The sequence below is a fragment of the Apodemus sylvaticus genome, chromosome 2, assembly GCF_947179515.1.
Source record: "Apodemus sylvaticus chromosome 2, mApoSyl1.1, whole genome shotgun sequence".
Classification (NCBI taxonomy): Eukaryota; Metazoa; Chordata; class Mammalia; order Rodentia; family Muridae; genus Apodemus; species Apodemus sylvaticus.
The window spans coordinates 166,682,138-166,702,178 of NC_067473.1; the positions used below are offsets into that span (position 1 = coordinate 166,682,138).

Consider the following 20,041-nt stretch of genomic DNA (forward strand, 5'->3'; position numbering starts at 1 on the left):
GTTGGTTGCTATTTTGTCCTCAGGAGGCAGAGGCAAATGAATCTGAATCCTACAGAAAGACTTCCAGGATGGCTAGGATAGCACTTAGAAAAGCTGTCTCAGAACACACACACACACACACACACACACACACACACACACACACACACACACAAACATTCAGGACAAAATGACATTAAAATGACACCATCACTGAGTGCACATGAATCTGAACATACAGGAAATACCTAGAGTGGCATCATCCAGTCAGTAGATAGGTACACAAATCATAGATTAGAAGAAGCTACTGTATCAATAATAACTCTCCTGAGTTTAATCATTTGGGGATAATTGTATTATAAAGTGTTGGTCCTGGAAAATACAGAGGAACATTTGAACCTCAGTTTTGTTTGGATTGTTTAGTTTTATGACATATGTTCTTTTTATATTCATTTTTCAGCATTCATGCCTTAGATTCATAATTTCCAGTATCACAGTATAAGCCACTACATTAGCAAATTTGAAGTATTACCATCCTTTCTATAAGACCTGAACTTATCATACAGGGATTAAAGTGGGTATTTAGTACAACTGATAACTTGTGTAAAAAATATTCTGCATTTCCTTGAACTATACTTGCAACTGTTCATCAAACTTGATATTATATTTTATGGACACATAAAATGTTTATAACAATGAGAAAAATTTCTACATAAAAGAAAAACCAAAGAAAACAAAATGGTAATCAACTAACTTGAGAAATCAAAGTCTGCCACATTTCATCTCTTAATTGTGCTTTCAATTAAGAAAATGCATCCCATCAATAATGGAAACTCAGGCTGTTCATTAGGGTTATTTATGTAGTTCTACAGGAGTTTAACAAAACAGAAAGAACAGAATCCTTGAGGCTTTGGGGCAAAGGTTGTCCATGCATTAGAGGAGATGTGATCTGTCTCCAACTGGAAGGAAGTTGGCCTCCCTTCTGTCGAGTCAGATTCCAGAGGACATTTGCAATGCTCTTGCAGCTTTGTCTTTATGTTTGCACAGCAGACTATGTTCTGTAATCAAAATAGTTGTTTGTTAGGAGTCAAAAATTATTACAGGCAACAAGTAAGGATCGACACAATTCATTTTTACCTTTTACTCTTGGTGGAGAGTTATACAGGGAATTTATCCATTCTCTTTCCACAAACACAGGGGTAGGAATTTTGACAGTTACTATTTTCTAGTCTTGCTTTAGATAAAAATACACATCCTTCAGGCTTAAAATTGATTTTCCTGATTTTCAAAGAAATGAAGAACAAAAAGAGTAAGCAAATGTGTAATTTTGAAATTTGACTGAAATAATGCATGACTGCAAGCTGGTATAACCACTCTGGAAATCAGTTTGGCTGTTCCTCAGAAAACTGGACATAATACTACTGGAGGACCCTACTATACCACTCCTGGGCATACACCCAGAGGATTCTCCAGCCTATAATAAGGACACGTGCTTCACAATGTTTACAGTAAACTTTTTTTATAATAGCCAGAAGCTGGAAAGAACCCAGATGTCCCTCAACATAGGAGTGGATACAGAAAATGTGGTATACTTACACAACGGAATACAAATCACCTATTAAAACAATGAATTCATGAAATTCTTAGGCAAATGGGTGGAACTGGAAAATATGATCCTGAGTGAGGTAACCCAATCATAGAAGAGCACACATAGTATGTACTCACTAATAAGTGGATATTAGGTCAGAAACTTGTAATACCCAAGATACAATTCACAGCTCAAATGAAGCTCAAGAAGTATGGACACTCTGGTCCTTCTTAGAAGGTGGAAAAAATACCCACAAAAGGAGATACAGAGACAAAGTGTGGAGTAGAGTCTGAGGGAAAGACCATCCATAGACTGCCTCACCTAGGGATCCATCCCATATACAGTTATAAATCCCAGACACAATTGTGGGTGCCCACAAGTGCTTGCTGACTGGAATCTGATATAGCTGTCAACTGTGAGTCTCTGCTAATGAATGACAAATACAAAGGGTGAAACTCTCAGACAACCATTGAACTGATCACAGGGTCTCCAATGGAGGAGCTAGAGAAAGGACCCAAGGAGCTGAGGCAGTTTGCAGGGCCATAAGGGCAACAACAATATGAGCCACCCAGTACCCCCAGAGATCCCAGGGACTAAACTATCAACCAAAGAGTACACATAGAGTTACTCATGGCTCCAGACACATAGGCAGCAGAGGATGCCCTTGTTGGACATCAAAGAGAGAAGAGGCCCTTTGTCCTGGGAAGACTCAATGATGCTGCAATGTAGGGGAATACCAGGAAAGAGAAGTGAGAGTGTCTTGATTGGGGAACAGGGGGAGGGGAGATGGCTTATAGGATTTTCAAGGCAGAATCCAGAAAAGGGAAGAACATTAGAAAGGTAAATAAAGAGGATATCTAATAAAAAATTAAAAAACTTATATTGGCCAAAATATACAGAATAAAGAACTGTTTATCTAAAGTTCATCACCAAGATGTTTTCTTTTCTCTAGGCTCATTAGAAAGAACTGGTCTCCTGAAAACAACAAAACCCTACAACTCATTTCATACTCACAAATTTTGATCAGCAGGTAAATCTGATTTTGAACTTTTCCTAAAAACTATTTTACCTCAAACTGCTGTCACATTTATATTTTGTCAATAAAAATACTAGGACAATAGTCAAACAGATGTATGTGGCACTCAGAACAATGCCTTTTGTGTGTTTAGGAGAAAGGAGAGATTTGAAATATAGTCCCAGCTGAGGGCTTGTAACTAATATTTTGGATTGTTTCCCATTTTTCCTTCCCACCCCATAGCTAAAGAGTCTTCACAGAAACATGGTAATCTCCTGAATTCCTTGTATGCAACAGAACTCTGATTTCATCAGGATGTTATAATAGAGGCCACAGCTACACTTTGTTTTTTAAAAAAATGCAGCAGCCAAGCAGTGGTGGCACACACCTTTAATCCCAGAACTTGGCAGGCAGAGGCAGGCAGATTTCTAAGTTTGAGGCCAGCCTGCTTTACAGAGTGAGTTCCAGGACAGCCAGGGCTACACAGAGAAACCCTGTCTTGAAAAACCAAAAAAAAAAAAAAGAAAAATGCAACTAAATGAAACAGTAAATTTGAACACAGAGCAAATTACCACCAAAACAGGAGAACTGTGCATTTTCTGCCAGCTGGGTTACATAGCAAAACAAGAAATGAAAACAGAATTATATAATAATTGACAATTAATAAAGATCCTCTTGCATAAATCAACAGAAATGAGATTTCCTCTCAGGTCAGGGTATTAGCTGGAGCTGGAACAAACCTCAGATGGTCAGCGAAGCACTATTGCTAGTTTTTTCCCCTAATAGATAAAGCTGACTAAATAATGCACTCAAAATGAAAATCCACAATAATAAATTCAGCTAGGCCTAGTGGGACACTCATCATGCCAGTTTTGAGAGGATGAAGATGGGGGATAACAGTTCAGGGATAAACTTCAATATGTAGGAATTTGAGGCTAGTCTGGCTTAATGAGAATATGTCAAAGGAGAGAAAGAGAATTAAATCCTGAAACTACATGGGACCTAGGATAACTATTTAGAAAAATAAAACACTCATTGAATTTTGGATATAGGATGAGGAGAAATGGAATATATAAATTTACTAAATTTAGGAATGTTAAAAAAGAAAGATAAATTAAACCAAGTAGCTTGTATGGCAAAGACAGAACAAGTAATGTACATTAAGAATACCTAAGTGTATTAGTCAGCCATGAGATATGTATGTCAAACATGAGCAAAAAAGATGTTCCTAGGAGACACCAGCTGTTCCAAAAGATAATTAACAAAAGAAATAACATGTATGTTCACTAAGTGACTTGCATATAAGTGGAAACTACAGCTTTTCTTTTTTAAATTTGTGTTTGTAGATCTAGATTATTTCACTTAACATGAAAATTATTTTACCATTTTCTTTTTTTTAATATTTTTATTTTCTATATTCTTTGTTTACATTCCAAATGATTTCCCCTTTCCCGGATCCCCCCTCCCCATATGTCCCATAAACCTTTTTCTCTCCATCCCTTCTCCAATCACCTCCCTCCTTTTTCTCTGTCTTTATATTCCCTTCCCATGCTAGATCAATCCTTTCCAGGATCAGGACCCTCTCCATACTTCTTCATGGAAGTCATTTGTTATGCAATTTGTGCCTTAGGTATTCAGAGCTTCTGGGCTAATTAATATCCACTTATCAGAGATTGCATTCCATGTGTATTCTTTTGTGATTGGGTTACCTCACTTAGGATGATATTTTCCAGATCAAACCATTTGCCTAAAAAATTTGTGAATTCATTGTTTCTAATTGCTGAGTAGTATTCCATTGTGTAAATACCACAATTTCTGTATCCATTCCTCCTTTGAGGGGCATCTGGGTCCTTTCCAGCTTCTGGCTATTATAAATAAGACTGCTATGAACATAATGGAGCATGTGTCATTATTGCATGCCGGGGAATCCTTTGGGTATATGCCCAGGAGTGGTATAGCAGGGTCCTCTGGAAGTCTCATGTCCAGTTTTCTGAGGAACCTCCAGACTGATTTCCGAAGTGGTTGTACCATCTTACAGCCCCAACAGCAGTGGAGGAGTGTTCCTCTTTCTCCACATCCTCACCAACACCTGCTGTCTCCTGAGATTTTGACCTTAGCCATTCTGACTGGTGTAAGGTGAAATCTCAGGGTTGTTTTGATCTGCATTTCCCTAATGACTAATGATGTTGAGCACTTCTTAAGGTGCCTCTCGGCCATCCGAATTTCTTCAGGTGAAAATTCTTTGTTAAAATCTGTACCCCATTTTTAATAGGGTTATTTGGTTCCCTGGGGTCTACCTTCTTGAGTTCTTTGTATATATTGGATATTAGCCCTCTATCAGATGTGGGGTTGGTGAATATCCTTTCCCAGTTTGTTGGTTGCCGTTTTGTCCTTTTAACAGTGTCCTTTGCCTTACAGAAACTTTGTAATTTTATGAGGTCCCATTTGTCAATTCTTGATCTTAAAGCATAAGCTATTGGTGATCTGTTCAGGAACAGAGGACCCATGTCCTCAAGGGTCTTCCCCAGTTTCTTTTCTATTAGTTTCAGTGTGTCTGGTTTTACATGGAGGTCCTTGATCCACTTGGAGTGAATTTTAGTACATGGAGATAAGAATGGATCAATTTGCATTCTTCTGCATGCTGACCTCCAATTGATCCAGCACCATTTGTTGAAAAGGCTATCTTTTTTCCACTGGATGTTTTCTGCTCCTTTGTCGAAGATCAAGTGACCATAGGTGTGTGGATTCATTTCTGGATCTTCAATTCTATTCCATTGGTCCACTTGTTTGTCATTGTGCCAATACCATGCAGTTTTTTAACACTATTGCTCTGTAGTATTGCTTAAAGTCAGGGATACTGATTCCCCCAGAATTTCTTTTGTTGTTGAGAATACTTTTAGCTATCCTGGGTCTCTTGTTATTCCAGATGAATTTGAGAATTGCTTTTTCTAACTCTGTGAAGAACTGAGTTGGGATTTTGATGGGGATTGCACTGAATCTGTAGATCGCTTTTGGCAAGATGGCCTTTTAACTATATTAATCCTGCCAATCCATGAGCATGGCAGATTTTTCCATTTTCTGAGGTCTTCTTCGATTTCCTTCTTCAGAGACCTGAAGTTCTTTTCATATAGATCTTTTACTTGTTTGGTTAGAGTCACACCAAGATACTTTATATTATTTGTGGCTATTTTGAAGGGTGTCGTTTCCCTAACTTCTTTCTCAGCCTGCTTATCCTTTGAGTATAGGAAGGCAACTGATTTGCTTGAGTTGATTTTATAACCACCCACTTTGCTGAAGTTGTTTATCAGCTGTAGGAGTTCTCTGGTGGAGGTTTTCGGGTCACTTAAGTAGACTGTCATGTCATCTGCAAATAGTGATAATTTGAATTCTTCCTTTCCAATTTGTATCCCCTTGATCTCCTTGTGTTGTCTAATTGCTCTAGCTAGAACTTCAAGTACTATATTGAAAAGATAAGGTGAGAGAGGACAGCCTTGTCTAGTCCCTGATTTTAGTGGGATTGCTTCATGTTTCTCTCCATTTAGTTTGATATTGGCTACCGGTTTGCTGTATATTGCTTTAACGATGTTTAGGTATGGGCCTTGAATTCCTGTTCTTTCAGAGACTTTTAGCATGAAAGGATTCTGGATTTTTTCAAATGCTTTTTCTGCATCTAATGTGATGATCATATGTTTTTTTTTTCTTTGAGTTTATGTAGTGGATCTTTTAGCCTTCATAGTCTCAGGTGAAAAGACTGCTGTGATTCTGATAGGTCTTCCTTTATATATTACTTGGCCTTTTTCTCTTACAGCCTTTAATATTCTTTCTTTGTTTAGTACATTTGTTGTTTTGATTATTATGTGACAGGAAGTATTTCTGTTCTGGTCCAGTCTGTTTGGAGTTCTGTAGGCTTCTTGTATATTCATGGGCATCTCTCTCTTTAGGTTAGGGAAGTTTTCTTCCATAATTTTATTGAAGATATTTGCTGGCCCTTTAAGTTGTAAATCTTCACTCTCATCTATGCCTATAATCCTTAGGTTTGGTCTTCTCATTGTGTCCTGGATTTCCTGGATATTTTGGGTTACAAGCTTTTTGCATTTTGCATTTTCTTTAACTGTTGAGTCCCTGGTTTCTATGGTATCTTCAGCATCTGAGATTCTTTCTTCTATCTCTTGTATTCTGTTGTTGATATTTGCATCTATGTCCCCTGATTTCTTCCCAAGGCTTTCTATCTCCAAAGTTGTCTCCCTTTGAGTTTTCTTAGTTGTTTCTACTTCTGATTTTAGATCCTGGATGGTTTTGCTTAGCTCCTTCACTTATTTGTTTGTGCTTTCCTGTAAATCTTTAAGAGATTTTTGTGTTTCCTCTTCCATGACCTCAGCCTGTTGACCAAAGTTCTCCTGTATTTCTTTAAGTGTTTTTGGCGTTTCTTCATTATTGGCTTTTGTATTCTCCTGGATTTCTTTCAATGGTTTATGTGTTTCCCTTGCAAGGGCTTCTAAATTTTGATCCATTTTCTCCTGAATTTCTTTAAGTATGTCCTTCATATGTTCCTGTACCAGCATCATGACCAGTGATTTTAAATCCAAATCTTGTTTTACTGGTGTGATGGGGTATCCAGGACATGCTGGTAAAGGAGAATTGGGTTCAGATGTTGCCATATTTCCTTGATTTCTGTTAGTGATGTTCCTGCGTTTGGCTTTTTCCATCTAGTTCTCACTGGTGTTAGTTGGCCTTGTCAATGCTGGACTCACCAGTGCAAACTGCCCCTTCTCAGGTGGCCTCTGGTACACAGCTTACCTCCTGCACTGCCTGGAGACAGGGTTCTGTTGGCCAGGCTGTTCAGATCCCAAAGCAGACACCTGAAGGCTCCCGCTGGGACCTGCTGGATTCACCAGAGCACACTGACTTCCCTGCTGGCCGCCCAGAAGCCACTCTTGCCTCTTGCAGGACCTGGTGATGTGGCATTGCTGCCCAGGCTGATCTGGATCCAGAAGCGGAGAGATCTGAGGGCTCCAGCCAGAGGCCTCAGGACTGAAACCTAAGCTTCATGCCACCAGAGCAAGCTGTGTGCTCCCATACTGCCTCTGGGTGCACACCAGGTATCCCGCACCTCCTGGAGACCGAGTGCTGTGGCCCAGGCTCTTCAGATGCCAAAGCAGACACCTGGAGGTTCCTGCTGGGGCCTGCTGGATTCACCAGAGCACACTGACTTCTCCCTGCTGGCCGCCCAGAAGCCCCTCTTGCCTCTTGCAGGACCTGGAGATGTGGTGTTGCTGCCCAGGCTGATCTGGATCCGGAAGCGGAGAGATCTGAGGACTCCAGCCAGAGGCCTCAGGACTGGAACCCAAGCTCTGTGCCATGGGAGCAAGATGTGCACTCCCAGACTGCCTCTGGGTGCACACCAGGTCTCATCTTTTCTAATTGTAAAAATACATACTTGTCAAAATTTAGAAATGCACTTTATGTTCACATGACAATACAGAAGCATGGAGCTTGCAGAGGGGAGAACAGCCCTGCAGATCAGAGTGTCCAGTCCCAAGGCCTTTGGCAAGAGCCTTCTGGTTTCCACCTCCAGATCGGGAACACCCTCAGCCACAGTGTGCCATCTCCAAGTGGTGCAGGAAGCCAGCTATACACCCAGCAGCCAGCTATGAGGAGGCAGCCAGAACAGCCTGCATTCAAAGCTGATCAGGGCCACAGAGCTACAAACCCAAATACAGCTACAAGATTCTCATAAAACTTGCTTGCAGAAGGGTGCTTGAAAATAGATACATATTTGTTAAAACTGATATTTCTCATGACCTCCAGTGGTGCATTTGCATGCAGACTCCAACGTCAAGACTTGAATTTTTAAATTTAATTGTCAAACAATGAGACACAGTGCTTCAGAACTAAAGGACATTATAAATGAATGCACTGCATGATCGTGATGCTGAAGAAATATCAACAGGGACATGGTCCAGAAAACTGACAATTATAAATATGGGTTATGGATTAAAACATATTGATAGGTCCATTCTGAATTTCTCGAGATTTAGAATGATGCTATAAAAGAAATTGCTTAGCCAGGGAATATATTTCTGTTCTGGACAGCTTATTATCATCATTATTATTAGGCTTCCTAAGACAGAATCACACTCTGTAGTGCACACACACTATATCTATGAGATTTCAGCTTTCATCAAATGGATCCAAGAGAGAAAGAGAGTGAATGAGGACATGTGGAGATTATGGAAGATTGTATGAGTTTCCTGAACCAGTCAGGCAATGATTCATGAATTCTAAACATTTATTTATCAAAAATAAATGCTTTCTAAAGGCATAAATTCTCCTATGTGCCAAAAGTAACAAAAATTAACCAAACAACTAACAAATAGAAACACACAACTACATCCTAGTTCTTAACTGACCTGTCAGAAAAGTGGGATTTTGAAATGGTTGATCCTAGTGATGACAAAGTGTGTACTATTTATCAGGATTGTGTATTTGTTTCTGTGTCATTTGGGAAATAGAGAGAGATACATCAGGGCATGGAGCATTGCATCCACTCTACAGACAAAGCTGTTCTGTGTACCAGGAAGAAAGAGGTCTTCTGCTGTGTTAAGACAGATTTCAGAAGAGCATTTCTTCCCTTGCTACACTCATCACCCTATTTGCATAGTGGACTGAGACCTGTGGTTAAAACATTTGGTCACTAAGTAGTAATAAATCAACACAGGAAATGAACAAATATGAAAAAATGTTCTGCTTTACATTCCTTAACATGTCACACTGAATCAGGGCATTTTTTACTCTCTTTTCACAGACACAGATGTGTGTTTTGCCATAGTCATCAGTATATATGTGAAACTGAAAAATGCACTTCCTATGCCTTATGCAGTGATTCCATTACTGTGAAATCATTATAAAAATAATAATGGGCCATTATATAAGCTTGAAGCATCTATTGATTTAGGACAGTGGTTTAAAACAAGCTTTATTAACCAAAATGAACAGAATAGGGAGTTAATCATAAGTGTATCAATAAATTTGTTAATTTCCTCAGCACTCAGGAAAAAAAGGTCTTGTACCAGTAACATGGCCCACCATACCTGACAACTTGATTTCAGACTTCAGATCCCACAAAGTAGAAAAGGGATTACTCCATAATCGCCCTCTAGGTATACACATGTGGTGAAATGCACATGCACATGTATGTACATGAAACAAAACATAAATGAAATAAAAATGAAAAATAAAATGTACTTTTGATCACAACACAACTCTTCACATGCTCTGCACTGTTAAATTTTCATTAGAATGTTAACTTAGTTTTCCCATATTCCAGAGAGATAATTTTATATTAAAGTTGATTTCCTCTGATACTCTTTCCAAAAACAAGGGGAAAAAAGGAAAATGTGATACATGGCACACAGGACAACATGTTGCATAGCTCTTTTTTCAAGAGGAAAGGGTATGTTTGCAATTCAGTCACAGAAGAGGGGTGGGATTGTGATTGTCCTTCTTACTCCCCTGTTGCCAGAGACAATATGACTTCACTGAAACATGATGATTCACTGAATCCGTTGAATGCAACAACTGCAATCTCTGCAAGATGGTGCAGTAAGTGCCACAAGCATAGACTTTGGAAATGTTAATTGAAAATATAGACTAAAAAATAAGGCACTAGGAAAGGCAGGCCAAGCTTCTAACATCACCTTTTGGGAGGATAAATTAGGAGGATTATAACCAAGTCAGACTAGGCATACATATGTATATGTATATAAACATGTTCTTATATTTATGAATAACCAACAATTATATAAACTTACAAGAGTAGAAAATGTCACATGAGTGTCTGAGAGACTCAGGCTCAATGAGTCTACCATCATCATTCAGTCATTTTACACAATCACAAGTTGTTGACTTGTTTGCACCATGTGCATCTTAAGCCACTTTCTGTCAGTTCCTTGAACATCACCACTTTGTAACACTACTACTCAGAGACTTCATTATGAAAATTGTCTTTATCCATGAGCTCACAGAAAATGAGGAAAGCCATGTGAAAGTAGAGAAAGGCCTTTGCACACAATCCTCCCAATCCCACACAAGTGTTAGAGTCTGCAGGATTCTGGAAACTCACAGTTTAGATGGGCCATTGTCAATCCATGTCCAGTTCTTTATTTTATTATCATATGACAATCCAATCCAGTAACTGTTTGGAATAACCAGGAGCTGAAGAAACTTCTGTAAAGGAAACAACACACCTTATGATGAGATTTTGCCTGTATGACGAGAGAAGAACAAGCAGGAAAGTGCCCAGAATTCCACAGTCATTTTCTGATGTCGTGTCTTCTTAACACTCAGTCCCACCATGCTCATTATCTAAAGGACTTCCTAGTAGTAGAACATTTATATCAAAACCGATGTGAGTTCAATACATTATATTCAATAAAAATACTTCAGGTGTCCAGACACAATGGGTTCATGACATGATTCATGACTGTGTTTATTAGACCAAGTCTCACTATGCAACCAAGGCTTTCCTTGAACTCACAATCTTCCTGCATAAGGCAGAAAATTTTTTTAGATTTAGCTTTCTCTTTGACAGATATATCAATTTCATCTATTGCATCCTCTTGCCTGATAAGAAGAATTCTCAACAAAGGAATCACGAATGACCAAGAAGGACATAAGTGCTCAAAGTACTTATCCATCAAAGTAATAAAAATCAGAACAACTGAGACATCCCATCTTTTAACAATAACTTGAGATCTCAAAGACTAAAACACCAAACAAAAAACATACAAGGGTCTGGACCTATGCTTCCCTGCACATGTGAAACTTGGTCCTCACAAGTTTCCTGTGCAACAGGTGTGGGCACTAACCCAAAATCTGTTGGCAGGACATGGGTTATGTTTTTCTACCTGGGCAGCCTTGTCTGGCCTCAGTGAAAGAGGATGCACCTAGCCTCATGGAGAATTGATGTGCCAGAGTGGAGAAGAACTAGGAAGCTCCCACCCTCTCATGTATTCATGTAGGATATGAGTATGGATTGTGGGAGGGAGCGATCAAGGGAGAGGATGTGGGTAGGATGTAAAATTGAATAATAATAATAATAATAATAATAAATAATAATAATAACTTGAAAAGAGTGGTTATGTTTATTGTATCAAATGGAAAATCACACCATTATTAAACATTAAAAGCCCTTTTATGTTTGAATGTGGATAAAATTGATGTATAAATATAGCACTGTGTTGTAATCAATAAAAGTTTCAAAGTGATCCTGCATTTATTTCTCTAGAAAAGTATAATATTCATATTTGAAGAGATTTCACAAATAACAATTTCAACATGAAATATCAGAATCATAAATATTCTGATTACTTTTAAATACCGTTTCTAAACATGGACTTCTTTTTAACAAAACATAAGAATACTACGCAGTATTGGCAGTTTCATCAGGGAAAGACATGGTTTCTGGGGACTCTTTTGTAGAAACCTGAGAAATGGTGGAAACTGAAAGATACTAGTGTCTGTAGTGTCAAGTCTCCTCTTAACAGAATTGTTTCCTACAGCCTTTTCATATTATAGGAAAAGCATATACAAATAAAGGAAAAAACAGGATTCAGTGTCTCATTATTCATGGTTAAAGACAGAGTCTAAGGGAATAAAGGGGCAAGTAAAACTCTACAGTACCAGTTCGTCTTCATCATTTATCGTCAGAAGGGATAGGCTATAATTCACACACATCTGTTTACATCCACTCCATGTTTTTCCATCAATGATGAAGTAATAACATTTCATGCCATAGCAAAACCAGTGTATTACACTTCCTCTGCCTACAACAGAGAAGGTAAATGGTTAAAAGTATTTTCTGGTATTCTGTTACCAGAACAATGTACTTATTAAGACCCTGTAAAAGAAAAAAAAATCTCACAGGTCTCAGAATTTGAGATTCTATAATGCCCAGATATCCCTGTTCACCCACGATTTAAGCAACATTGTTAATAACAGTAGAGATACAAGACACCATTTTATGTGTCAATCATGGATGAATCAGTAGAGAAAATGTAGCCCATATACACAAGAGTACTTAAGGGGAAATGAATCAGCCCAGCATGGTGGCTTATGCTCATAACTGAGCACTCTAAAGAGGGAGGTAGTAGAGTCACCACCAGTTTTATGCAGGTCTAGGCTAAGTAGTGAATTCCAGTCCAGCCTTGGGTATACAGTGAGTTTCAAGTCACCCTGAGCCAGAAAGTGACATCATGCCTCACACTGACACCAAAAACTGAGATGCTGATGTATGTGGTGGTTATGGATGAACTTGAGTATGGTGTGCAAAGTGAAACACACAAAGTCTAGACTTTGTGATTATGATTAATGAAAGTTTGTGATTCCAGGCAGATCAGATTTCTAAAAAAGCCGAGCTCTATGAAGCAGAGGCTTCTGAGATACCAGGGAATGGAGAAGAGGCTATGAACACTTGCTACTAGGAAGCAGCTAAACTGATGTCAGAATTTTGGGTCAACGTTGTCTCAGCACTGGTCAACACATTACTGTGCACTTACTATTGTGCCATGGTCTGTGTTACATGCGTTTAAGTTAAGAGAAATAGGAGACACATGAGGAAGGTTTTGATGTTGCTGGTCTGTTGTCTTGATTATGAAGATGCCTTAAGTGTTGTGATCACATGCCCAAATGTTTCAAGTTGAATACATTAAAATGTTCGTAGTTTGTATAGCAACATCACATCAATATGAATATTTCTTTAATGAGCTGTGGGGAATGAAAATGCCCTATCAAGAACTTTATCTCCAGCCTTCATTTTTCTCTGAAGAGTTATCAATGTGTAGCTCAGGCTGTCCTGGAATTTTCTAGGATGTCCATATATTCATGAAAGTTATACTTCTCCATCTACAACCTCATAATCTTGGGGATTACCCTTTAGAAATAAGTAAGTTATTTTTAAGTAATGACATAAAACCATTTATATGGGTCTGGTATACTTCAAAGGTTGTTTTAAAGTTTTTATTTCCTTTCACAAATTCTATAATATAGTACTATTAAATATATTAATCCTTACATAATAAGAATCATTACATCCTACTATCAAAGAGTTGTGAGATTATATGCATGAGTTCTTTGTTATCTCCAAATCCTGGGAAAAAATAGGTAATGATGAGTGATAAACTGTGTCAGTAAAAGAGGACAAGTCACACTGAAGGGTAAGAAAGGTTCCTGTGACACTTGATGTTCTCAGCATTCCAGACTCATTCACTGTGTCACTGGCAATCTTGCAATGTGTACACACCATGGTGTAACTCCATTGCCTGCTTTAAGGATCATATCTTTGTTATAAACAGTCCAATTCTCTCAAAGTATGTCAGATGGAAAGATACACACCTGTACACATGCACACACACACACACACACACACACACACACAAACAAACAAACACACATTGTTGATTTTATAGCTTTATCAATGTAAATTCTTTTAGTCCATTTTAGCATAAATAGTGGATAAATACACTCTTACTAAAAAGATTGTATCAGCAACAAAGTTGGAGTCTTCAAATTTTCAGAAAGACCAAAACTATCAACATTCTCAGGGGTTTTGTTTTATTTTTTATTTATTTTTTTTAATTTTTTTATTCGATATAATTTATTTACATTTCAAATGGTTTCCCCTTTTCTAGCCCCCCCCACTCCCCGAAAGTTCCGTAAGCCCCCTTCTCTTCCCCTGTCCTCCCTCCCACCCCTTCCCAGTTCCCCGTTCTGGTTTTGCCGAATACTGTTTCACTGAGTCTTTCCAGAACCAGGGACCGCTCCTCCTTTCTTCTTGTATCTCATTTGATGTGTGGATTATGTTTTGGGTCATGGTATTCACTCACTAATAAGTGGTTATTAACCTAGAAAACTGGAATACCCAAAACATAATCCACACATCAAATGAGATACAAGAAGAAAGGGGTTTTGTTTTATAATTCAATCCCCAGCAAGCTGTAGGAGTACCAAACAGACACTGACTTCTAGAACATTTAGGATTCTCTTAATCCATACATGCATTTCTGTGTCTCCATGACCCCACATGAAATAAGAAACCCCAAATGATTAACCCATAGATCACCAGCATCTTAAGCTGCTTGTTGTACTTCAAAGCTTCCAGGGAAGAAACAATAGATGGTAAAGTAATTCAGTATTGATAGTTCTCCCACACTATATACCTGTGAGCTGTGGGGAATCTAAAACAGTCTTCGTTTCGCTGTACCATCTTTTCTGTTCTCTATCGAGGGATTCCAGAAGACTGTTGCCTGCACTACACTCTATAGTCTTATTTCTCAGCAGTTCTTCCTTTAAGTCAATGTTATTTTTCATGGTGCTGCAGTTTTGGTGGAGGTTGGTTAGAGTTTCTTGAAGTCCATGTTTTTCTTGACTATGCTGAAAAACTAAATTAGTCAGGATTTTATATCAAAAATGCTTATAAGAAGTAAATATTGATCTTTAGAGTAAAATCTTCATGTTGACAGCCTACACATATCATTAATTTTGTTGGTTCTTTAACATTTATAAGTTTAGCATGTCAATTAACTCACTATAGAAACAGATACAGCAATTTTCTCTAAGGTAAGTTTGACTGTAAAATAAATAATACAGCTGAATAAAATTATGGTTGAAGTAACCCCCAATCACTTTGTATTTGTAGCAAAAAAAATACAAATAATTACATAAGTAAAATATTCAGTGAACACTTAACACACCATGAAAATTTGAATTACAAATAATCGTTAAGAAATGGCACAATTCTTATTGGAGCATATGGAGTGCAATATATCCACATACATAGCTATGTTTTAGCACAGCCTGGAAGTGATTTCCTCTGTAAATGTAGAGGAATCCAATAAAGTTTAAACTTTAATTTCTCTGTACAGATGAAGTTCTTACTTATGCATGATCTCAATGCATTGAATAAATAAAGGTCATCGATTCTTTGCCTACCTGTTTCTCACAAATTGTTTATGTAAGATTGACAATCACCTGAGATCAGAAAGGAAACTATCACCAAGTCCTCAGAAGGAACATAACCAAAAATGAGACAAAACTGGGTAACTCCCAATAGCCCCCCAGCTAGCACAATAGTTATGTATGAGAACAGGTCACTGTAATGAGTCAGGAAATAATTATTAAAGTCAAGAGATTCTGGCTCATCGCCATATTATAGGTGATAAGAGTGAATAACTGCATAGTTCATATATTAAGCTATTTTTTAGCTGAAATATCAAACAAGATTTATTTCAATTACTCACTGTTTGTCAACAAAACTGCAACAGTTATCAGCAGAAAGGCACACAGTATTCCAAGAGAGTTCGCAATGAGGTGCCAGGAAACAGAACACTCTTAAAGCAAGAAAATAAAGCAAGAAAATCATTACCTTGAAAAGAACACATTTCAATACTAATTACAATTTGTGTAGCATGGAAACATGGGAAAATTTTGCACAAGTGAATAATACAAATTGACTGAATATGTGCTCTCAAAACTGTAGATTTCTACTTAAATGCACCCACTGTAGAATTCCTATGTGTGCAAAGTTTGACATCATTTTGAACTTATTTCAGCCTTTGCCTTGTATTGTGAATCCTCCTGACTCAAACAAGAAGGAGCTGGGTCACAGGCAGGTGTCCTCACCCAGTTCTACAGGAACCAAAGTCCATTCTACAGAAGACTTTGGAGGCATAGATACAATCCAAGTACAAGAAACTAAGATGAATCATGCAGTTCACCAAGTAAGATAATCTGAGGATGGAGAGGAAGGAAAGAGGGATGGATGTTCCTGAGAATGGGAAGGGGACTACAGCTGCTCTGGACTTTATCTATATACATCCCGATCCTTGAAAAGTCCTATGAGACAACTATCTCCTTTTCCCTGTTTGTGTGATTTTGTTCTATGCAATACTGAAATTTTTGCTGTACCTAATTCATTTGACATATGAAAATCACTTCACTGATTACCACTATATCAATGAGGAGAAAGATCTCAGCATGGAACATGGCTGTGACTGTGTGTACAGAGTAACTAAAAGAGAATAAAAAGTGATATATCTGCTCTTACATTGATAAACAAAATTATTCTTTAATGGTTTCAGGAGCTCATGCTGGGATTTACTCCTTCTAGCCCTATCAACCTGTCATCCCCTCTTTCTCTCTTCCTTCCTCAGCAACTTTATTCTCAAGAGGAGACTTCCTCTTCTGATGGATAACTGTTTTTGCCTTATTGCCTTAGATGTTGGAGATATGAATGACAATACACTTTCATTGAGAATGAAAGGATTGTTTCTAATGCACAAGCTTCATTTCCTAAGATTTTTGTTTGTCTGGAACAAATGGTGTTTGTTCGGACGCCTGTTTGTCTGTTAATTTTTAAAGTTTGTGGACTTCTTCTTAACTAGAGTAATTGATAAAAAAAACTCTTAATGGTTTCTCACTTCTTCTTTAGTCTCAAGAATTTCTTTTGTATAGACATTCAATGTTCTATTCTGCCCATCTGCTTTCTTTTGTAATTAGCTAACAACTAAAAAATGTTATTTAAAGTAGTAAGAGCGTACTTTTTTCTATTTTAAAAAAACTTGATTGCTTTTTTAACTTAGTTTTGAAAAATATTGTGCATTATTATCCTCCAACTAAAACTTTTTTCTTCTCTCTCTCTCCCTTGTGCATAACCAAGTCCAGATGAAATGGAACATTATAGTTTTCCATAGAAGCTAGTAGGATATTTATAGTTTTTAAATTTTAAAATGTGTAAAAATAAAGCTGTGTTTTCAGACACTTAAGACACTTACCTTTGGGGCTAGCTTCTCTGGGACCCTGATTCTCCTCAGGCCTCTCTTGATTCTGCAAACCTGAAGACTTATGAAATCTCACAGTTGAATAAGTGACATCCTGATCACTCATGTTGGGAGTATGTAGAGTGTGTTCTCGATTAAAATATGTCCTTGAGTGATTTCTAAAGTAAAAGTTAAAATTCCACCTTTACCAAGGTACCAGTATCTGATAATGCAGAGGAGGGTTGTGAAAGGAAAGGGTGGGGTCTGACTCACTCACTTAATGATACAAACACTCTTATATGGAGTTACCCCAATTTCCACTACAGGGGAGAACACTGTGCATATTTCTATTAAAGTTCTTTATATTTCTAATTGTCACAGCAATTATTTTTATGAAATATGGAAAGAAAGAAAAATTTACTAATAAGTTCTTATTATATTAACACAGTCTGTACAAAATATTAAGCACTAAAAAATTTAAGTAAAAGTGGAATGACTGAAAAATTATTGAAAAATGTTAGCAATCTATTCCAATAACAAATCACCAGGGCTTTAGGAATAAATAAAACTGTTGCTTTACAATTATTTACTCAGCCGTGTGGTGGTGGTGCACGCCTGTAATCCCAGCATTCTGGGAGGCAGAGGCAGGCGGATTTTTTAGTTCGAGGACAGCCTTGTCTACAGAGTCATTTCCAGGACAGCCAGAGCTATACAGAGAAACCCTGTCTTGAAAAAAAAACAAAACCAAACAAAATTATTTACTCATTTTGATAAATGCCTGAATATTAAATGTTCTTTCAGTCTTTTTATTTATACATGAATCTCAGAGTTTCCCAGATACTATGTTCAAAAGAATATATGAAGGTAAATACTGCAGGTGACCTAAGACATATAAATATCTTTTGAGTTGAAACCGAAATCAGCTGAGATCTCCAACCTCTCCACCCAGCTATAAGTCTATACATTCCTCTCCATGGTTGGACCTGGTAAATGGATTCAACCAGAAAAGATCCTACTGAGTGGACAAACCAGATCCAGAAAGACAATACTGAATATTCTGTCTTCATCTGAGGATCCTGTCTCAAAGTCTTCAGAAATGACTTATAACCTTTAGTAATTGCAGCAACCAGGAAAATAGAAACAAGATGCAGTATGGGAGCATTATAGCAATGCATAGAGGATACAGTATGAAATTTTAATCTCAAAATTTTCCATGTATATAATATTGTCATGGATAATATAATCGTGTATGAATTGCAAGTGGAGGATATATGAAATAAATTTTTGTCACTGAAGCATACATGAGATAATGCCCATGAAGAATACAATGTGATAAAAGATATCAATGTATTAGTAAACAGTAAGTATTTCTAATTGACCTTACATTTACATTAATAACTGAGAGGAGAACAAGCAGATAATATGGACAACAAGCTGGACATGTTAGAGCATACTTCTATAGTTTGTTTTAATCATGTTTACTCATATGATTTACACCTTGCCTTATTTCTTGACCAAAAGAAATACTTCCAGTACAGAATTATTTTATAAAATTCTTATTTTTTTATTATTACTCTTGGGAGAGAGGGTGCTGGCCAAGCCAAGGTACATGTGTCCAAAAGACAACTTTACAATGTGAGTTCTCTCACTCCACCTTCAAGTAGGTGTTAGAGAAATTAACTTTTCACAGTTACCTCTCATATCTGGCTCCTATTATGCCATCTTTCAGATGGATGATATATAAACTTTCGATGAAGTTAAACAGTGATGAGTGCCATAGTTCCCTCTACCTTAATTTCCTACCACACAACACAAGTCACAACATACTCTGAAAGAAAATAACCAGTGCAGAATGACAGTTTTCACATGCGGCCAGAGTTAACCTGATCTAACACAAGCAACAGGGCTTCCACATCACTCCAGATCTTATGTCACAGCATCTGAAATTCTCTATAGTATATTTGATCATTTGATAGAAAAACAACAAAAGCAGGAGTTGTTACCTACGTCTCTATCCTGAAGAGATTCTGGTGAATGTAAGTCATCCCCCAATTGTGAGGTACAAGTTGGCTTTCCTCGTCTGTATCCTGTAAGAATCTCTAAGAAGAAAGGCAGAACTAAATTTCCTCAGAGTGACACAACCTCATGATTATTTGCCCCTCCTCTTGACCAAAGTGAAAAGAGGAAATTGCTTAATGAAACCTGACTCTGAGAACAAAAGAAAGAAGTAACATATTGGGCCAGATGCTGCAAAAGAATTGTCCAAAATTGATACTGGCAAACTAAGAAGATTACACTCTCGCAGAGAGAGCAAAACCTGTGTCCTTAGAAAAAGAATTAGAAAAACAAGGGACTTAAGTTCCTCAGCTCCAGTTTTGTTTTGTTTTGTTTTTTCTTTTTCTTTTTTTAAAATTTCATTTGATATATTTTTTATATACATTTCAAATGATTTCCTCTTTTTTAGTCCCCCACTCCCAGAAAGTCACATAATCCCCCTTCCCACCCCCTATTCTCCCACACACCCTTTCCCACTTCCCTGTTCTGGTTTTGCCTTATACTGCTACACTGAGTCTTTCCAGAACCAGGGGCCATTCCTCCATTCTTCTTGTACCTCATTTGATATGTGGATTATGTTTTGGGTATTCC

The 20,041-nt window shown here is 37.6% G+C and overlaps 1 protein-coding gene across 27 annotated transcripts in view; it reads right to left on the minus strand.

Moving 5' to 3' along the window:
- Positions 1-19,521, minus strand: part of LOC127679301 (killer cell lectin-like receptor 5) — a 403,713-nt gene extending 384,192 nt beyond the window's left edge. For 8 of the 27 annotated variants that reach the window (XM_052175035.1, XM_052175037.1, XM_052175034.1 and 5 more), the window contains exon 1: positions 19,403-19,514. In XM_052175035.1, the coding sequence (XP_052030995.1) occupies positions 19,403-19,440 (38 nt within the window). In that variant the 5' untranslated portion in view covers positions 19,441-19,514. Of the gene's footprint in view, positions 1-819; positions 1,038-1,116; positions 1,258-10,704; positions 10,809-12,263; positions 12,407-14,797; positions 15,020-15,877; positions 15,968-17,410; positions 17,575-19,402 lie in introns of those variants that run through there. The other 19 variants (XM_052175050.1, XM_052175044.1, XM_052175048.1 and 16 more) reach the window with 7 other exon arrangements.
- Between the last annotated feature and the right edge of the window lie 520 nt (positions 19,522-20,041).